Here is a 21,430-nt window from a genome sequence, read left to right on the forward strand (position 1 = left end):
GTATGGGTGGTGCTCTACTATTTCTAATGTCTGTCCCTTCATCTGGTAGTTGTACTGTTGTGTTGTATTCTTGTTGGTGGCTTGCATAATGGCACATTTATTCACGTTAAACTCCATCTGCCAGGTGTCTGCCCATTGACACAGTGTGTTTAGGTCGCGTTGTAGTTTCTCGTGGTCTTCTGGTGTGTTGATGGGTGTGTATAGTACGCAATCGTCTGCAAATAGTCTGATGGTTGATTCGATTTGGTCTGCAATGTCGTTGATGAATATTAAAAATAGTGTAGGTCCGAGGACTGTTCCCTGTGGTACTCCTGATGTTACTGGTGATGATTGCGATACTTTCCCTTCTACTAGCACTTGTTGTTTCCTATCTGTCAAAAAGTTGTCAATCCATTTCTGTGTGGTCCCCTGTATCCCGTAGTGGTGTAGTTTTGATGAGAGTCGTTGGTGTGCGACTTTGTCGAATGCCTTGGCGAAGTCTAGAATTGCAATGTCTACTTGTGTCTTGTTGTTGTTGATGTGCTTAGTGATGTCGTCTGTAGTGTATTATTGTCTCATGGTGACTGTTTTTCTCAGTTTAATGTTGTGATACTAAATTTTACATGTTTCTGTCTTGATAAAGGGGCAGATCGCCCTGAAAATTTGACAAATTTCTTTGTCCATATATCTATATTTAGTAATACGAATCAAACCAACATTTGTTAGGATCCAGTACTAATATTGGATCATACAGTCGTTATTACTTATGAGACCTATACATATATATATATACAAATATATAAGTCTCTGTTTGAAAGCATAGTAAATTTCACGGCCCAATTAAAACAGTCATATGGACCCATTAAAGCTCTGTGTAGTCTTCCTGTGGTGCCGATGGGACGGGTGTTGTCGCGATGGTGATCGTGTCGGGCGGCGACTTTACCACGGAATATCATATTCGATTGTTATATAAGTCCGTGACGTTAGAGCTAGATCTAGAGGAAATTGAAAAGATGTTCACATCCAACATAGATATGAAAATTGCTTCTAGTGTACATATGTGGTAGAAACATGATTATAGATAGTGTGCATATTTTAATGTGTGCTCCCACAAAATATACCAATTGCGTAGTTACTTCCCTTGTCACTGCTCTTCAAACTCTAAGTTAGAATACTCAGATCCAAATTTAGCGCGGTATTTTACAGGAGAAAACAGGTGATCAGAAAGAAACATCAAAATGCCAGGCTTGCTGGAGACTTGTAGGAATTGTTTTGGTACCGACGACTTATACAAGGTCATCGGTGTACAAAAGACGGCAGCTGCAGCCGAAGGTAAGTAATACAGACCGCCATAAAACTAAATACACTTGAATGGGACTACCACACGGTATATATAATATTGTTGACGGCTATGAATGGCTATTTTGAAGTATATGTTACACCACAATAAGTATAATCACTCCTAAAGTATCTCAACATTGCTTTGAAACATTGTCAAAAGGACCATGTGACACACTGAGTGTTGAAAGGTACTGGCTAGTACAAGAGTTTTATGTGGAGGGCAAGCTGGCAGAGGATGTTGTGCCAGAAAATGTAATTGAGTTCACTCCATTCGGGAAGAATAAGTAGTTTTATATTAATTACCTGTTGCTCAGCGCTGGTATAGCCAGTTACGTGGAGAATCTAACACATGTATTAAAAGAAGACCAAACATGAGGTATATTCTAACTGACACATAGGGCTGTCACAATATATGGTTCAGTTTGATATCATTCTGACAACAATTTCTTTTAAAATTGAAAACCTTTTTCCAGATACATATCACAATACATTCCATCTGTATTGCAATATATCGTGATATGTATACACTCCTGTCATATTGTGACACCAATCCTGGAAACTCCATGGGATTATATATATGTTCACTTTTGTTTTCTGCACGTCTGGAATATGTCATAGCGAATTTAAAGGCACACGGCTAGCTATTTGATTTGTCTCAGGTAAAACAAATTGACCAATTGCTAGGGCTGTCCTTTGAAGATGAAAGATGACAACACCAACTTCAATGCCTGTAAATTTCGTTGACCGCGAGATTGTTAGCATGTACATCAAAGGATCCAGTCTCATCCACAAGGTGGCACACACTGAGCCTTCAATTTTGCTATGACATATTCCAGGGGAAAGGAGAATGTAAGTGAGTAAGTAAACCCTTGATATCTAGAAAGAGTGACACCCTACTCGGGCACTTATTTTTTCATGTTTAAATGTGGGGGGGGGGGCAAAGATATTGAAAAAGACACCACTTATTTTGAGCAATCTCATTCAAACCGTACAATCTGATTAAAAATGTTTATGAAAGAAACTAAAACTTCCTAATGGTTACAATGTTTACACTTTTAAATTTGTTCCTGAACTTTTTATTTTCACTGTGAATATGTTTCTGTTCATATCAAATGTTGCTTTATACCATAGTTTCTTCTGACAAATGAATCATGATATTAAAAGAAAGGTACTTCATTTAGCTATTTCCCATGGTGATAACAGATATGATATTTGTAGACATGGTGATATATTTAATTTTCCGTTACAGTGAAGCGTGGATACCATCGTCTGTCTCTAAAGACCCACCCTGATCGTGTGGAAGAAGAAAATAAGGAAGAAGCTACACACAAATTTCAGACTGTCGGCAAAGTATACAGTATTCTATCAGACAAGGACAAGAGGGCAGTTTATGATGAAACAGGTAAAATTATGCAACATCGTTTAATATTAATTTATGGCATTGGAGTTTGGGGAAATTGACCCTGGGATGAAATTCAGGAAAAAAACATTAACATCAGAACCTTCGTGGGAAATTTGGATGATCATTCTAACATTTGATTACATGGAAATTGGATTGTTTAACTTTTAAATTGAGCCTATCTGACAGAAAAAGTGAATTTTTATTATGGTGAACTAAAATTATGATGATGGAAAGTAGCCTATCTTGTCCAACACTGCTATACAGCACATGATCATAGGCTAAATATAATGCAGACTACATTTTAGTCGTTTTAGACTAGAGTTGTAAGTGAGTTATCATTCTGGGGGAGATCCTTACACCCCAGGGACCACTTGTATGAAACATCCCAACTCTTGAGACTACCTTAAGTCTGAGATTTCCCATAGACAAATACATTGCTTGAGATTTTCCTCAACTTTGGGGTGTTTTATACAAGTGGTCCGTGTGGAGTGTAAGGAATGACAACTCTGGACAGAGATTAATGTATAGCTTACACTATATGTGTATGTATGTGTGCTACAATGATACACAAGTGATAATTATCTACCTTTCTGTGTATATTTGTGCTACAGGCGAGGTGGATGACGAAGATGACATACAGGAAGACAGAGACTGGGTAGACTATTGGAGACTATTGTTTCCAAAAATGGCAGAAGAGGACATCAAGAACTTTGAGTCTAAGTACAAAGGTAAATTAAAAACACATGATTTATTACATCAAATGTAATAAATGCTCATATCATTTGTTCTTTTTTTACGGTGATAATTAATATGTTAAATTACCCATAGGGATAGAAGTACAAAAAGTAATTTCCAATTTTTACATTGTACATTGCTTTAGATAATTTATTGAAAAATATTTATAATTGAAGAATTATTTTCAAAGTGTAGAAGTATTCATGATACTGTATTTCACTTATTAGAGGAGGTTATTATATGTCCGTTTGACATACGTCTAGTCTTACTTACCATTACTAAATTTTGCATTTTTTTTGCGTGGGAGTAACATTAGGGATATGGAGTGTCGTGTTTTGAGATAGAGACTTGTGCCCTCACTTTGCACAGAGTTATGGCCGTGTGCCCTCACTATGCACAGAGTTATGGCCGAGATTGTTAAACTATCGCGCCAACCAATTGAGCTACTGGTCAACAGACGTGTTGTGGCTCAATTGTGCTACAGTTTTTATATCTAAATTGAAGTACAATGTACTAGGTAAAGGGAGGTACATATAACTGTATTTATGAAATGAAATCACAGTTTAAAGTACATTAATTTTACGTTTGAAAGGAATGAATTCCAAAGAACAAACAGCTATTACTGAGTATGTGTACCAACTAGTAAAATCTTTTTATTTGTTATATAAATATGATACAACTTTGTACTCCTGAACAAGTGAAAGAGGTCTTTTTAAAATGTTATCATATTTTCTCTCACTAAACGTTGTGTTTTAGGATCAGAGGAGGAGCGAGCTGACCTGAAGGAGGTTTACACCACATTTGAGGGGGACATGGACCAAATCATGGAACATATTATGTGCTCTAGTGTAGATGATGAACCTCGATTAAGAACAATCATCAAAGACTTAATAAAGAAAAAGGAAGTTCCTGACTTTGAAGCATTTAGTAAAGAAAACAAGAAGAAAAGTGCATCACGGAAGCGAAAGGTACATAACCACTATCTACAGAATAGTTGTTTTAGATGTTATGAGGTTTGGATATAATATTTCTATTGTGATGGAATACTTACAAATATAGCTGAGCAAATATCTCATCTGTGCATTACCTGTACTGCATGTTGAAGAGTGATCATTTTAAATTTAAATTTTGCGGCACCAATGTAATTAGCAGAGTTTGATTGTATTCTTTCTCATTTTAGCTGCTTTTTCTTACCCTGCCATTGTTTTTTATGATATTGAAAATCATTATACTTTATGACTGAATTGTCAAAGGTAAGTTGACAGTGTGATAATAATTCAAACACATTATACAATGTACCTCCTCTTTTCAGTTTTGTAGTATTTAGATAAACGTCATTTAAGGATCCCCATACCACTGGTGGCAGAAAAGGAAATGAAGTATTGGATATTGTTTTTTTCAGGATGACTTCAGCTTTAATAAATCATTTCTTTAAAGAAAACCATACATTGTGGAATTTTTATGAGAAGTATAAAGATGATATTTAGAAACAAAAATAATCAAAAGCAGTGTTCTTAATGCAAAAAATGTTAGACAGTCACCAGGATTAAAAAACCTGGACTTTAGATGGTTATATTATTGCTCTAACCAATTGTGGTACAGTAATATCCAGATGGAAGTTCTATAGTTAAAGGGAGATAACTGTATTTGTATGACAGGGATCCTTAACATCAGATATTTAATTGTTTGTAATGTATATTGATTTTGTTGGGACTTGTGTTATGACATGTCATGTGGTTTGTTTCAGGCCCAGGCAGAAGAGAAGGAGGCAGAAGAAGCCAAGAAAAGCCTCGGCATAGGGGCAGACGACTCCCTGCAGGCCCTCATTCTTAGTAAGCAAAAGGGGCGTGCAGCTCAGGCTGATGACTTTTTCGCAAACCTGGAAGCCAAGTATGCTCAACCAAAGAAAGGAAAGGGAAAGAAAAAGTGACTTTTGAGAAAATCGTTCTGTAGCTTTTAGAAAGTGTCCATATACAAAGTTGACCGATTCGTTGGATTGCTTTAGACTGTACTCTGTGAAGAATACCACACAAACCTGAAGTACATTTGTAATCCAGTTTTGCATGATGACATTTTAAGTGCGTTTACATTTCATGCTGATCCAAGATGGCTGGCCTGGCCTCCAATTGGCTGGAACAATTCCGATTTTTGCTCGAGAACAATTGAAGCAGTTCACTTCAGGCTTGATACATTTGATCCTAGTGAGGTCCTGACAAAGTTTTGTAACTTTCTAAGCCAATCTGATGGGATCCTTGGATTCTGGTTGGCTGCAACATCTTCATCTGAAGAATGTATGCGTATTTTAAGTTCATAAAGTTATTTCTCAGAAAGGTGATTTGTGAGAAATGCGAGTCTAATGTACTTGATGTGCAAAATTTGTGGTACTGGCATTTAGACTTTTAGACCAGATTATGATTTTCCATTAAAAAATTAAAAATAGGATTACCCAAAATATATTTCATTTATTTATACTTACAGTTTGTAACAACTTGGATCATAATTAAATTCTTAGATTTTCATCAAAGCAAGAAAAATAGAAACCTTTATTAATCAAAGGCGAAAAGGTATTGTTAAAGAGTTATTTAGACACCATCAACATGGATCATTAATTAAAAGTCACACCCCTTCCCCTAAAGGGACTCGATCTCCATATATAAATGGTTTGTGTACATATTATGCCACAGGAAGGTCTAACATTTGAAAGAAGTGTATGTCTATGTATCTGTGCTACTGGATTATACTGTTTGTTATTTGTATGAATATAAAAACATGTTAAGTTTGATGTATAATCTGATAAATAGACAATAAATCTTCCATGCAATTTTGGTTGATATTATGGGTTTTTTCTGCTTGTATACAAATAATATATATACCTGGAAGTAAAAGAATAATCAAGTTCTTGTGTAAGAATAAGATACAAAATAGAACAAGAACAATGGCACGTCATCTACAGGTCTTTCACCACAGAAGAGGTTCTTCAGATTTTTTTATTTGAAAAAATATATCATGGTTACATTACACAAGAATGGTAAATTGTCATAACAATTATGTCTTTGTTTTTTCATCAGTGCATGCACACAAAAACAAACTGTCAGTATCATGAATTATGAATCTGCTCTCTTTTGATTTGACGGAATTTCTCAACTTCCCATATATCTGTTGTACACCAAGTGATTCTTGTTCTTAGGTACATATACACCGACTATCAAATACATGTGTAAATTTACAGCCGTAATATATCATAACTTGTAAAAACAATGTATGAAATTTTTATCAATTATGGACATTTGTTTAGGTGAATATGTGGTTATATTGACCTGAGAATGTGATATTAACCGTGATGAAGTCAAGGTCACTATCGCTCTCTCAGGTCTGAATAACCATTCATTCACAAACATTAAAGTCTTCAAATTGTTATATTTGATGCTAAGTTAAATGCTTTAATCATTAAAAGATGGAATGTATGAAAATTGTACGCAGGAAAGTACTGCATTTTGCAGAAAGCATTGTAATGTCTCAACTGAGATGACATACAATGAATATGACCTAGCTGCTATTTCTGAAAATAGTAATATCAAGACAATATTACAAATCAGTTATCCCAAACCACCAAGTGATTATGATACAACTAACAAGGGTTTAGGAAAAATACAACGTATGTGTCATCTAGTTATGAAATAATACAACAATGTATGAAATAGGATTATGGAGGGGTGTGTATTCTTAACAATAACTGCTTAGGGCCAGGTGAGCTGAACAAGATGCCCAAAGGGCCTGTATACGTATTGCTCACCAGGAAATTTTAGCAATCGTGGGAAAATATTCTCAATAAAAGTACAGTACTTCTGCAAATATCTCCATATATTGAGTCTCCTTGGCTTATGCATGTTCCAGACTTAATGAAACTAATACTACTCTATCCCAGCATGCTACTGGTCAAATATCATCACCCAGAGTCGCCTGGTATTTTTTGGAGAAATTTTATAGCACTCTGTCCCAGGTACCTACCAGGCAAGTATCATTACTCTGGGCCTCCTGGTTGTTCTGAAGTTATTGACACATATTTATTCCCTGTGCATTTACTTGAGGAAAACTTATAGCACTCTGTCCCAGGTACCTACTGGCCAAATATCATTGCTCTAGGCCTCTTGGTTATTCATAAGAAGTTGTTTAAAGGTGGTGTGGGTTTTTTTTACAATTTTTATCCCTGTGAACTTGAAAGCAGGTCAAGGTAATTTATTTGAGGAAAATTTGATCACTTCATGCCAGCTGGTACCTACTGGCCAAATATCAGTAATCTGGGCCTCCTGGTTCTTCTGAAGAAATTGTTTATTATTATTTTTTACATATTTGACCCCGTGACCTTGAATGTAGGTCAAGGTAATTTATTTGATGAGATTTTTAAGCACTCTGTCCAAGGTACCTACTGGCTATATATCATTAATCTAGGCCTTTTGGTTAAACAGAAGAAGTTGTTTAAAGGTTTTCACAATTTTCGAACCCTGTGACCTTGAAAGTAGGTCATTTATTTGAGGAAACTTTATATTATAGAACTTTGTGTCAGGTACTACTTGCCAAATATCATTGTTGTAGGCCTCTTAGTTATTCAGAAGATGTTGTTTAAAAGTTTTTAACATATTGACCCATGTGACCTTGAAAGTATAGATCAAGGTCACTTATTTGAGGAAAGTATCTGTCCCAGGTATTTAATGACCAAATATCATTGCTGTAGGCCTCCTTGTTTTTCACAATTTTTGAACCTTATGACTTTGAAAGTAGGTCAGGTAATTTATTTGAGGATTTTTATACCACTTTGTGCCAGGTACCTACTGGCCAAATATCATGGCCCTAGGTCCTCCATTTCTTAATAAAAAGTTGAAGGGTGACAGACAACACACCATACCATATTGGTAGCTAGGTGAGCTAAAAAAACCTTTCGATTTTTAATTAGTTTATTTCAAAATTTGTCCTTATAAATATGTACATATACATGTACAAGCATGTTTGTGTTTATCTATTATGTATCTTCAGTGTAATTCCTGTTGTTTGCTAGATTTCTGCAGCCCTTGCATAATTGCTTGGTCAAAATTCAAATTAATTGATACTGTTATCAGTGTACCCGGTGACATTAACATAAATGAAGTATATTGTATCTCCCTTTAGCTAGTGAAAATTGACAGTGATACAAATAATGCTAGCCAATTCAACCAGGTATGTGGCCACCGGGATGGCCTCTTGCAACTGTTATAACTGGTCTCTCATGATCAAGACAAGTTCAAATATATTTTTTCATAAGTGTGGCCATGACTTTCATGATCAGTATTTATAAGTGTAACCTCAAAAGACAAATTGAAGTGTCCTGTTTGGCTTATTATTACATACATAATTAAATGTCATGTTGTCAGTGCAATCTCTTAAGACTTCATCGCTAATCCAGGGTTCTTATCAAATGATCAACAGACATTAAAATACTTTGTCAGAACATTTTACATTTAGCCCATACAAACAAACTTTTACTAACCATACAGTAAAACCTCATTATACTGCCATCAGTCGTTTGGCCACAGAAAGTTGGCATTAGAAAGGAAAGTTTTTCAATATAATAAGGGAAAATTGTAAAGGAATTCTGAAGAAAAAAGGAAACTTGAAATAAGTTGGCGGTACATTGTATAAGGGAGGTAGAAAATGGAATGTGGAGCATTATAATGAGGTTATATTATTGTTAAATATCTTAAATTCCTGAGATGCTAACAATCACATCACAATCATCAATAACATATATGTATACCAAGGTATAAATTACAGAAAACCTGTGCTGGCTTCGACCTCTTTTACAACAGGTGCAGGCTAGGTTTCAACACTGTTTAAAAAAGCAAATTTGTGGAATTCATATCCCTCGCTTGCAGAACATATTGTAGGTTAACATTATTGAGGTTAGATTTAAACATGTGAGTATCGTGCAGTTGAGACATAATGTATAGCTTGAAACTTGAAGAAAACAAAAGCCCTATACCTCATTGATTATCCGTAAACATGCACAAATCACATCGGTTGGCAAACTTAGCATGAGTCGGATGTGCATACGGAATTCAGTTGAAACATCTGAACAATATCTACAGCAATTATCACACGAATACCAAAGAGTGCCCGAGATGGGTGAAAAGACAGAGGAACACAAACACTGTTATCAAGTTTGAAGAAATTGGCTAATATTTGCTAGAATTATTAAGCGGAAACTGCAGATAAAGATGTTTTTCGTTAATCAATACATTGAACCCTGTTTCTAAGTTTGAAGACAATTGGATAATATTTGCGAGAGTTAATGAACAGAAACGGCAGATAATGACGATTTTTGTAATTCAAGGGGCCATTGCTCCGCTAAATGGGGTCAGCTGAAAGTGGTCATCGAACTTGGTCGAGCTCTTAAGGCATTTAACCCTGTGACCAAGTTTGAAAAAAAAGGTTAACATTTGTTGTAGTTATTGCACGGAAACGAAACGCAGCAGATAATGATGATTTTGTTTTCGTTATTCAAGGGGCCATAACTCCACCAAATGGGATCCGCTGAAAGTGGTCATCGAACAATTTATCATTCATTATACTTTGATTTATTATTTCAATAAGTGTGCATGATCTATCAAATTCTATCAATATCCCAATATTAAAATTTTAACACATTTTTATGTGAAGTATATTTTTGTACTGTACCTTTCCTTTGCAAAAGGTCCAATAAAAAGGGCTAAGTAGCTCAAAGTTTTCTTCTATACCATACATAATCTGGAATATTTCCAACAGAAATATGTATGAATTATATCAAGTAATTTAAGTCTGTAAGCATGTATCTTCCCTTGACCATTATTGTATTGAAAAAAACCTTTTTCAGCTATATATATATATATATATATATATGATACCTCCCCTCCACCATATACCAACTGCCCACCTTACCCGTTTTACTAACGGATCCTTATTTATATACACAACTTAATTAAACTCCTTAAGCTTTCATCAATATACTTTAAAGAGTCAAACCATGTGAATACATCTATGTATCCCTTTTGCAGGAATCCTTTACAAAAAAGTAGGTTATTAAAATACCTACATCTATACTGAAAGAGTAGGATTTAAAATGTTTTTTCCCTACTTGTTATTTACCCTATATAACCCTGCCCCCAGGGAGGCAAAACCCATTGTTATATCCCCTATATAATGATCCTTGCTGCTTTACCAAAAGGGCCCACAACCTTTGTTTCATTGCTGCAGTTGCATGATGTGTACAGTACCATCCATACACCCAATCCACACATGCCCACACATGTCCACTTCTACCACGGTAGGTCTGATCACCAAGTGTGTCTTGTCCAGAAGACACGAGGCCATTCTGCTATCTTTTGGTAGGACATACACCTGATTGTTTTTGTAGTCTGGGATATACAGTCTGTCATACTTGTCGCACGACATCTTGCAGAGATGTTTACTTCTGATCTTTTGTCCGCTCCTGAGTTCACCGGTCCAGGTTTGTAAGACCAAACCAGACTCATCTGTTATCATCAAGTTTTCTGCAACAAATCTATCTGTGACATGTACAGTTATGCCCAGGCGCCTGGATGACAAACAAGTAATGTTCAATCCTGAGAACCCACAAGTGAATTTCCTTGAAACTTTACCGGACTGATTCAGCACAACTATTTCTGAAGTATTGTTACTAATAAGCACCTCACCAATTTCATTGATACTGATGTCCTGGATTTCACGTTGATCGATGTGGGCAAACACTGTCACTTGTTTTGTGCACCGTGATAACTTATACACAAATCCATCGGACGGAATACTGGTCATAAGTATGTCTGTTTGTCCAACCATGGCCATTCGATATGGACAGAAGTCCAGTTCTACTTTGTCTGTAACAGTGCCTTTCCTGTCGACTAGTGTCAGACCCTTGTAGTGAAGAATAGATAACCATGCATGGTTGTCATCCACTGGACATATACCCAATATTTGCTTGCTTGGAGCAGTTACAGTAAACTTAGAGAGGCACTGAACATGTTTGCTCTCAATTTCCATCTTCTTGTATTGTTTTTCCTTGTGTACTTGACCTAACATTTTCGCCAACGTTAAGCGGTTGATACTTTCAGGGAAAAACAACGGTGGTTTGGGTAAATCAATCTCCACATCAGTATCATAGAGGGGCAGAGTCCTCCTCAACAACCTTTCTGTTTCAAACATGGATACACTTGACATGTGTGTCACTGCTTTTTCATGCATGAATGTCAGTTCTGCCACTTTTTCCTCCGCTTTTTGACAAGCTGTTTGTTGTACTTCTGATTCATCTTCCTCCAGTGTCGATAACTCATCTAAAACTGCATCTGCGACATAATCTACTTCGGCTTTCAGTCTTGTCCTCCGAGCGTTCACCTGTTCCCGTATTGAGTCTATGTTGTCTTTAAACGCTTTGCTGGTACAATGGCGATTCAACGTCTCATTCTGATAATGTGCGATTTTAGCTGAAATTATTGTCACTTGTGCTTTCAGTTGTTCCTTTTTGCAAGAAAACTCGTCTTCTAAAAGTTTCCAATTGTGTTGTTTATGTGTTTGAGAAAAGCACATCAAACACATCAAAGTGTTACAATCGCAACAGTACATGTCGCATAGTTTACCGGCATGTGTTGTGCACGTCTCTGGTACAGGCTTGTCGCCCAGTTTAGACTCTCCGACGTTGACGCGATCACTTTTCGATTTCTTTCCACGTGCATGGACCTCATTGCACCGGTCACATAAAATCTCCTGAGAGTCGGGATAATACCACTGTACTCCATCATCTCTGTTACACAGAGAGCATCCGTAGGTACCGGGTTCTTGTTTAGGCCGCTTACCTGCCATACTTTGTTGCGCGAAATACAGCAACAGTTACTGTATAGTTTTACTCACAGTGAAATTTCATCGTTGTTTTTACATTATAGATTGCACCATTACATGTTGAGTCAAATTGACTTGCATAACGAGCCTTAGATGGATAAATGGCGTTAAATCAGGCATAAAACGAAAGAAACGAAAGCTGAAGTCAATCAAAACAAATCCACAAACTCCGCTCTTGCATTACTTGTTTTGATTCAGAATTTAGTTTCGTATTTATCTGTCACTGGTGAATCTTGTATGCCGACCCCGAACCCGCACTAGCTGGCAATTACAAAGGCCATTAGACAAAGTATGACATCAATAAGCGCATCATTTATATTTTTTGTTTATTTTTTACCACTAAATTGTGTAGACTTTTATGCGTGAGCCATGTGTATATTTGAAAAGGCTATATGTTTATAGCATTGACACATGAGCCCCTTATCGGGTACATGTTTATTGCATTGACACATGAGCCCCTTATCGGGTATATGTTTATTGCATTGACACATGAGCCCCTTATCGGGTACATGTTTATTGCAGACACATGAGCCCCTTATCGGGTATATGTTTATAGCATTGACACATGAGTCCCTTATCGGGTATATGTTTATAGCATTGACACATGAGCCCCTTATCGGGTACATGTTTATAGCATTGACACATGGGTCCCTTATCGGGTATATGTTTATAGCATTGACACATGAGCCCCTTATCGGGTATATGTTTTAAGCATTGACACATGAGCCCCTTATCGGGTACATGTTTATAGCATTGACACATGAGCCCCTTATCGGGTACATGTTTATAGCATTGACACATGAGCCCCTTATTGGGTACATGTTTATTGCATTGACACATGAGCCCCTTATCGGGTACATGTTTATAGCATTGACACACGAGCCCCTTATTGGGTACATGTTTATTGCATTGACACATGAGCCCCTTATCGGGTATATGTTTATTGCATTGACACATGAGCCCCTTATCGGGTACATGTTTATTGCATTGACACATGAGCCCCTTATCGGGTATGTGTTTTAAGCATTGACACATGAGTCCCTTATCGGGTATATGTTTATAGCATTGACACATGAGCCCCTGATCGGGAACATATTTATAGTATTGACCCATGAGCCCCTTATCTGGTATATGTTTATAGAATTGACACATGAGCATCTTACCGGGTATATGTTTATTGCAGTGACACATGAGCCCCTTATCTAGTACATGTTAATAGCATTGACACATGATCATCTTATCGGGTATATTTTTATAGCATTGACACACGAGCCCCTTATCGGGTACATGTTTATAGCATTGACACATGAGCCCCTTATCTAGTACATGTTAATAGCATTGACACATGAGCATCTTATCGGGTATATGTTTATAGCATTGACACATGAGCCCCTGATCGGGTACATATTTATAGTATTGACACATGAGCCCCTTATCGGGTATATGTTTATAGCATTGACACATGAGCCCCTTATCGGGTATATGTTTATTGCATTAACACATGAGCCTCTGATCGGGTATATGTTTATAGCATTGACACATGAGCCCCTTATCGGGTATATGTTTATAGCATTGACACATGAGCCCCTTATCGGGTACATGTTTATATCATTGACACATGAGCCCCTTGTCGGGTATATGTTTATAGCATTGACACATGAGCCCCTTGTCGGGTATATGTTTATAGCATTTATCGGGTATATGTTTATAGCATTGGCACATGAGCTCTTATCGGGTATATGTTTATAGCATTGACACATGAACACCTTATCGGGTATATGTTTATATCATTGACACATGAGCCCCTTATCGGGTATATGTTTATAGCATTGACACACAACATCTTCATTGGAGTCCTTTGTACCCTGTTTGTCCATTTGGGTAATTGGTGTACTGGTTGCTAACTTACTAGGTCTAAACTCGTACTGCTTCTTTGCTGTTGTACATTCGTTTCCGTGAACCATTGTTACACTGGTTATGTGTTTTGGCAATGGTTTCCTCTCGGAAATACGTATAAAAGAACTTGCAGTAACTATATAACTATGCAATATTGTTTTGCACATATATACATAAAATTATTATTTTGACGACATTAAATTGTATAAAGTAATGACGGCATAAATTCCAGATTATGTCATAATCGTCACAATGAAAATTATAAATACAGAGCCAAAACGGCCGCAGAATTTAGACATAAAAAATTATTTGGAAAGCATGCTTTTCACAACAATCGTAAAATGATTCCTTGATCATGCAATAAAAAACTATCTGAAACACGACTGCCGTTATATTCAGTGAATATAAACTCGTTCAATTTAAAAAATATATATTCTTATAACCTATTGTGATGTCTGTAATGACAATGAAATGGAACAATATACTTCTATGATTATGAATTCGTAACATGAGAGACAAAACGACGCAATTTTAAGAATGATCCAGATCGCAAAAACTATTTACCACGTTATGAAAGGGTCTTAGTTTTCATATTATTTTGTTGAAAATGCTTTACCACAAGCCACTAAAAAAATATATCTAACCCCTTCGCAAATATTTGGAAGCATTACATTCCGGATTAATTGTAACTGCGAGTTTGGTTTGGTGTTTTAGTGTGAATATTGTAGTTCCTGTCGGAAGGTGTGAAAGTTGTTTACATTGCGATTTACGGTACTGTTCCAGTTGTTACAACTGACGGTTCGTAAGCATTTCTTTTGTTTTTATTTTCAATCACTTTCTCCTACAGATAATGGCAATATGCAGTAGGATATATATGTGTTTGGTTGTGAATATGCATAAAAATAAGGCGCCACTGCACGCGTTTGACTCGTTAATCACGATAGCAAACTTATAAAATAATCTATTATCTAATTCCGTGCGTGTATACAGCACAGTGACATCACCTGTTGCTTCTGCAGAGCTTTGCTATTTTTACGTAAAACAATAAGAAATAGTTCAACCACCAACTAAGTTTCTGATACTGTTAAATATCGGTATAAGCAGTGCACGATCTGGGACAACCATGCAAATGGCTTACTTACAAGTGACAGGTAACAGGTGAATGGTAGCTTACTAACAAATGACCGTGAAGGGTACATTATGTCGACTATGTCAAAATATCTTACCATGCTAAATCTCTACCGTTATTGGTGTAGGTCTGTGACTAGCAGTAGCCTATAACCGATGTCACAAATACCAAAAATAACTCCGTTTTGTTTGTCCTTATACAGTTCCAAATATTTTAGGGCCATTTTATGCTATGAATGTGGCAGATTTTAATTGTACATAGCTAGGATTACAATTGCCTTCCCTCGCTCTAGAAGGATTTCCCCTTTAGCTCAGTGGTAGAGCGTCCGATTAGGAAGTCTGTGGCCATGCATTCAATCCCAGATGAAAGCTAACATACTCTCTTTCCTGTCACAAATGGTGCCTAATGTCCTTCTTGTGGTGGCAGGGAGTTTAAACTGGGTTGTTTTGGGGTAAATATATTTAATAAGGGGGGAAGTAATTATATATAATGTGGCAGATTTTAATTGTACATAGGCTAGGATTACAGTTACCTACACGAGCTACTGAAGTTCTTCCTAGAGGGAATTTCCTGACCATAAGGACCACACCACTTACAAAAGAAGTGCATTGATTAGGTTGCCTTACAAGCGTCAGTTGTGGGGAATTTCCCTGTAGCTTAGAGGTAGAGCATCGGGCTGGAGAGCCAAGGGTCACGGGTTCGAGCCCCAATGCATTATCTTTTTCACTATTCATAGTCCTACTACAAGCTGGTGCCATTGAACCCTCGCTCAATGTAGGTCAGTGGTAGAGCATCAGGATGGAGAGCCAAGGGTCGCGGGTTCGAACCCCAGCGACGGCACTATCTTTATCACTTTTCCCCGTCCTACTACACAATTGCAGTTGTATTTGTGTTAATATATAGAAGATATTTAATTGTTTCCCATTGAATACCAATATCTATTTCACGAGTATGACAGAATATTTTTTTTTTTTACAGGAGTGATGAAAATGTCATATATCATCACATGTGAAGATATGTCATTTCATATACAAGGTTTTGACCACACTGAAATTTTCTGATATATTTCACTAGGAAGAAATGAAAAATATGTATCTACAGATGAACTGCTTCAATTTACTGTGAAAAATAAAACCTCTTGATCAATTCCTATGAATAATGATATTTAAGGTTCTATGATGTCGCAGATCCAGATATTTACATGTTTGTGCATACACTGAGTGTGGTGAGCGTTGAAAAGTTTTTTCTTGATCTATAGAATGAACTTGGGATAAAAACACTAAAATAGTTTTGTCTTTATTGATAGGTTGGTTTGTGTAAATATTCTTTGAATGTAAACTATCGCAATACCATATAGGACTCCAGGCTAATCAAAGTGGGGCAATATAAATTGACCTCTGATATTTGAGTGAGACTTTCTTGGAGTGACGTAACAACATATGTGAAATGGGGAAGCAGGGATCTTGGACAGAACTCTATAGTTGCATGCTCTACTGTCTGGTTTTACTGATTTATCTGATCAGTCTCATGATCAAACCAGTCTTGATCCAGCACACAAAATGCCAAAGTGAAGTTAGTCATGTAATGCAAGTGAAATTCCAACAGATTATTGAAAGTCAAAAATATTAATGTTGTTAATGTTATTTCGATAGTTTTATACATTTCATTGTATCATTTTTTCCAGAAAGATCTGTCTGACTTGCATTTATACATGCATAACCTACAGAACCATGGACCTTTGCACAGTAAAACATTCCTTCTCGGAGCTGATAAACGTTATGAACCCCTGGACACAGAGCCACTTTGTTATGTGGCTGGATATAAAAGTTGCTGAGTACAAAGTCTATGGCAAAATGGTGCTGGGTAGGTTGTCAATTATCTGACCACTCAATTTCTTCAGATCAACAGTCACTGATCAAAATTTGAATTCCAGACATGAATTAACATGTTACAATTTGATTTGACAAATAGGAATGTAGAAAAGTACATACCAGTAAATAGTCTGCAATTTTTAACGGTCCTTTTTTTTAAATGGAAAACATAGGATCACTTTAGTGGAAAAAAATAAAATGTATATATAAAATTTTCAGGCTTATCCGCTCCTTTATCAAGACACAAAACATGAACAATTACATATCACAACATGTAACTCTGAAATAAAGAGTTACTATAATTTATCTGAAGAAAAACATTTTATTTTTGAACGAACTTAAGTTTGTGAAACGTTTGCGTATATATATAATTTAATAAACAATATATGTTACTATCACGTCTTTACAGTGATAACAGTATGGGCAGAACAATTTTAGTATTTAAGAGCTGCATCAAATTTAAAAAGAATAACTTATGACTCCTTATAAAACTTCTGTGTTAATGATATGAAAGATAAATTAAATTAATTTCTACCATACCGAGATATTTGAAATCTGTGTTTAACAACAACAACTTTAATATCTTACTCATATTCAAACAATGTAATTTTGTGTTGTTTTGTTTTGCAGACAACAAATCAGTCACAACACCAGAATGGCTGAGAAATAAGAATTTGGGATTTGATACAGAAATGGCTAGTGGTCAAACGTCTAAAGACCAGACATCAGACAGTGTTGAGATTACATCTACAGGTCCAAGGGAACAGCAGCGATATAGCTCCACTCAACAACAAGGGAAAGACAGCCGGATAGCACACAACAAAAACACAAGTAGGGTTGATTCTAGTGCTAACGAGATAGACAGAAGCAGAAGGGAAACAAATGTGGTTGATCTGTCCAATTATTCAGACTCTCAGACACATGTATCACGGACATCATCTTCTGAGGGGTCGTACAACCCCAGGCAAGCTGTTTCGTCCTTGGACAAGACTTCACAAGGACCATTGTCATCTGGACATTCTGCCAGTGGTGTACGATCGTCCGATGAATCTAGAGTTTCTTTAGATCGTCAGCATGTGTCACATTCAGATTTTACAAGAGGTTCTGAGCACAATGTCTCTGGGACAAAAACTCATTCTCTATCCTATACCCCTGATAGAAGCACATCTGATTATATCCAGAAATCTCATACAGACCATCACAGCGGTGCAGGGCACCAGTCTAACAACACATCTACTTTTCTCAATCCATTCCCTAGTTCAAATCTGCATATGTCTGCTGATGTTGCCAGTAACTTTACAAAGCTAGTCACCAATAGGCATTTCGGGACTGAAACCCATTCTAAAACACAGTTTGAACATCCGAATGTTTCGTCTGATGTTGATATGACACCTATTAAGATAGAAATTTTGGATGAAGATTCAGAGGATTCAAGTCCAATGGACAGTCACACTTATAAGAAGTCACTTCCTGATTTTGGTAGGACTTTTGCCACCAGTTCTCGTCGTACTTCGTCCTCCAGTGTTCCCACCAATCAGCAGATCACATCTCCGAACATTTTAGGCTCAGACATTTTGTCTCAGGGTCAAGGTCATCTGCCCAACTTGATGACCTTTGGGGACTATCAAAATGCCCTCAGTCAACCGGTACCTGTCTCCATGTATATGACATCATCACAGTCAGCTGAACCTCAGGTTTCCTTGGCAACCGCAAGCGATGACAACACGGAGGGAAGTATGTACCATGTATATATATTGTATTTATAAATATCTCATATTGGAGTAAAACTTTTGCTTTAAAAGTTAAAACAATACCCTGGATGTACATGTGTGGAGCTAATTAATATGTGTAATAATCTCTTTTGTTCAGCTATGAGTTAGAGAAAATGAAATTGATCAATCAAGAAAGGGGGTTGGGGGCCAGGTGGAGATGAAGTATAGTTTAGCCTTTGATGCAGTGCTAATGTCTTGGGGAAACATTTCTATTATTTTGAATTCATATCTTATAATAAGCACTAATTGTGGGATCATTTAGAGTTATTTTTAACTTTAGGCGGTGAGCATGAGACAGAATCTACAGAAAACACAGAGCAGTCCTGGAAACACAAGAAATGGCAGTACATAGAATCCCTGCGAGGGAGCTCCGACAACCTCAATCCCAAAGTTCAGTCTCGGATCATGCAACGCACGAAAGTCTTTCCGGACCCATTTCCAGTGGAGAGGCTAACGTACGGAAACAAGGCTCGTGATATGATCAGCTCTGGGGTCATCACACGACCGGCCAAGATGCAGTTCCTGGATACGGTGTTCAATGAGATTGTAAAATACACGGGATTGTGAGTAGATTTTTGGATGCACCTACCAGTACTTTATAAAACTGGACTTCAATTATCTGATATTTGTTTTTCCAAATGCTTACATCAGGAACTAAAAAAATAAATTTTTATTGGTTTGTTAGTTTTAGTAATTCTATTTTTTTTATATCAAGTCTTAGGAGGTTTGGAATGCAGTTATTTAAGCATGTCTATTTCAAAATGAACCCCCAGTAGTAGTAAACATTTTTTTAGCTCTGAAATCTAATTGCGACTGGTTCTGATTGTCGTGATTTAAACAAATATAAAGTATTTGTTTGTAGATAATGTGTATAGAGCTTTGACCAAACATCTGTTTCAATTGATTAAAATGATTTGTAATTACCAAAACATGGATTTAAATGAACTACTGAATAACATGTATCTATTTTGATTTTAAAGGTACCCTACCCCTACACAGAAGATGGAAGTGGCTAAAGCCATTGTGAACAGTTTCCCTAAACTCAATGTACGGTCCAAGGACAGTCACATATCTCCTGCAGTAAGTTTCTATATGGGAACATACTATATTTATCTGACAATAAGCCCATGCCTGGTAATTAATAAGCCCACCCATATCTAATGCAGTTCAGTAGAGACGCAATAACAATTGTTCTTTCATTGTCTTGTAAAAAGCCCCCCTATAGTTATGAAATATTGTAAATGAAATTAAAGGCATTGTCTGTTTTTGCGGTAGCGAGACTAACATGTTGCTTTTCCGGCGACAGTATCAACATTAAGTTTGCGTTTAAGTTAATTTCACTGAAACTATAACTGCTAGACCAGCCAAACTTGACTTTTGATATCAATCCAAAGCAGGGCACAGGTGAGACATATCAATCCAAAGCATGGCACAGGTGAGACATATCAATCCGAAGCAGGGCACAGGTGAGACATATCAATCCAAAGCAGGGCACAGGTGAGACATTTCAATCCAAATGGTTTGTTTCAGATACATGTGATTTTTTTTAATGTTTTTTTTTTCTTTTCAGGATTCATGGTTTGTTGTTTTGAACGACAAATTCCGTAATGAGCGTCGCGGTTTAAACAACCAGTCATACCAAAGTCAGCATATGAGACAGAGGGCGTTGTTAACAGTTCGGAGGGCACAAGCCCACATGTACAATATGGCCTCCATGTCAAGGTCATCCGCTGGTGGCTTCTCTGGAGTCATCAAGTCACAACCAGATAAGGAGGAAAATGACGACACATAATCCCAGAACCTTTGGAGGCACAGCTACTGTTAAGATCTGTGATGTTCTCTGCATACTGTACTTCAAGAGAGATTTTCAGATTTCCATTGTGGTCATATCGGTAGTAAAGTACATTTTAATTTTGTTACAAATATGTGTAAATGTATTACCATTAGGCAAGAAAATGGAACAACAGAAAACAAACATTTCTGAAGTTTGTTGAAGGTGTGTGTGTGTGTGTGTGTGTTACGTCAAAAACTCTACAATTTCCTTATGAAATAAAATTAAAAGTACAGCAGATTCCTTTTATTGGTAAATTTTCTGTCAACTATTTTCCCTATATACAAGTGTATTACAATGTACATGTATATGTAATCAAGTTTGTTTTATATCACGTGGTTTGACATGAACTCCTTTTAATTTCATCATGTCCACTGCCATTTTTCCAAAATATCACAAATATAAAGATTTGAACATTAGAAAGATTGTTAAATTTTCTTGTAAGTACATGTTACTTTTTGATTGCATATTCTAACTTTGGAATAAGCTTGGTGTTTTAGGAGGCAATATTAAGTAGAATTTAAAATCTGATTTCTAACATATATGTTCATATACTCG

At 36.6% G+C, this 21,430-nt stretch overlaps 3 protein-coding genes across 3 annotated transcripts; 2 read left to right on the plus strand and 1 right to left on the minus strand.

Moving 5' to 3' along the window:
* The first annotated feature begins 1,146 nt into the window (after positions 1-1,146).
* On the plus strand, positions 1,147-5,909 carry LOC110447977 (dnaJ homolog subfamily C member 9-like). The gene is made up of 5 exons (XM_021493981.1): positions 1,147-1,311; positions 2,570-2,722; positions 3,334-3,450; positions 4,214-4,425; positions 5,205-5,909. The coding sequence occupies exons 1-5, from the start codon at positions 1,218-1,220 to the stop codon at positions 5,385-5,387; spliced, it is 759 nt and encodes a 252-aa protein (XP_021349656.1). The 5' UTR covers positions 1,147-1,217; the 3' UTR covers positions 5,388-5,909.
* Positions 5,910-10,708: 4,799 nt separating this feature from the next.
* LOC110447965 lies at positions 10,709-12,337 on the minus strand. Its single transcript, XM_021493966.1, has one exon. The coding sequence runs from the start codon at positions 12,335-12,337 to the stop codon at positions 10,709-10,711; it is 1,629 nt and encodes a 542-aa protein (XP_021349641.1).
* A 2,658-nt stretch (positions 12,338-14,995) lies between these two features.
* On the plus strand, positions 14,996-21,274 carry LOC110447978. Its single transcript, XM_021493982.1, has 6 exons — positions 14,996-15,067; positions 17,083-17,261; positions 17,900-19,003; positions 19,322-19,604; positions 20,022-20,121; positions 20,612-21,274. The coding sequence occupies exons 2-6, from the start codon at positions 17,129-17,131 to the stop codon at positions 20,831-20,833; spliced, it is 1,842 nt and encodes a 613-aa protein (XP_021349657.1). The 5' UTR covers positions 14,996-15,067; positions 17,083-17,128; the 3' UTR covers positions 20,834-21,274.
* The last annotated feature ends 156 nt before the right edge of the window (positions 21,275-21,430 follow it).

This window comes from Mizuhopecten yessoensis, unplaced genomic scaffold, assembly GCF_002113885.1.
Source record: "Mizuhopecten yessoensis strain PY_sf001 unplaced genomic scaffold, ASM211388v2 scaffold3717, whole genome shotgun sequence".
NCBI lineage: Eukaryota > Metazoa > Mollusca > Bivalvia > Pectinida > Pectinidae > Mizuhopecten > Mizuhopecten yessoensis.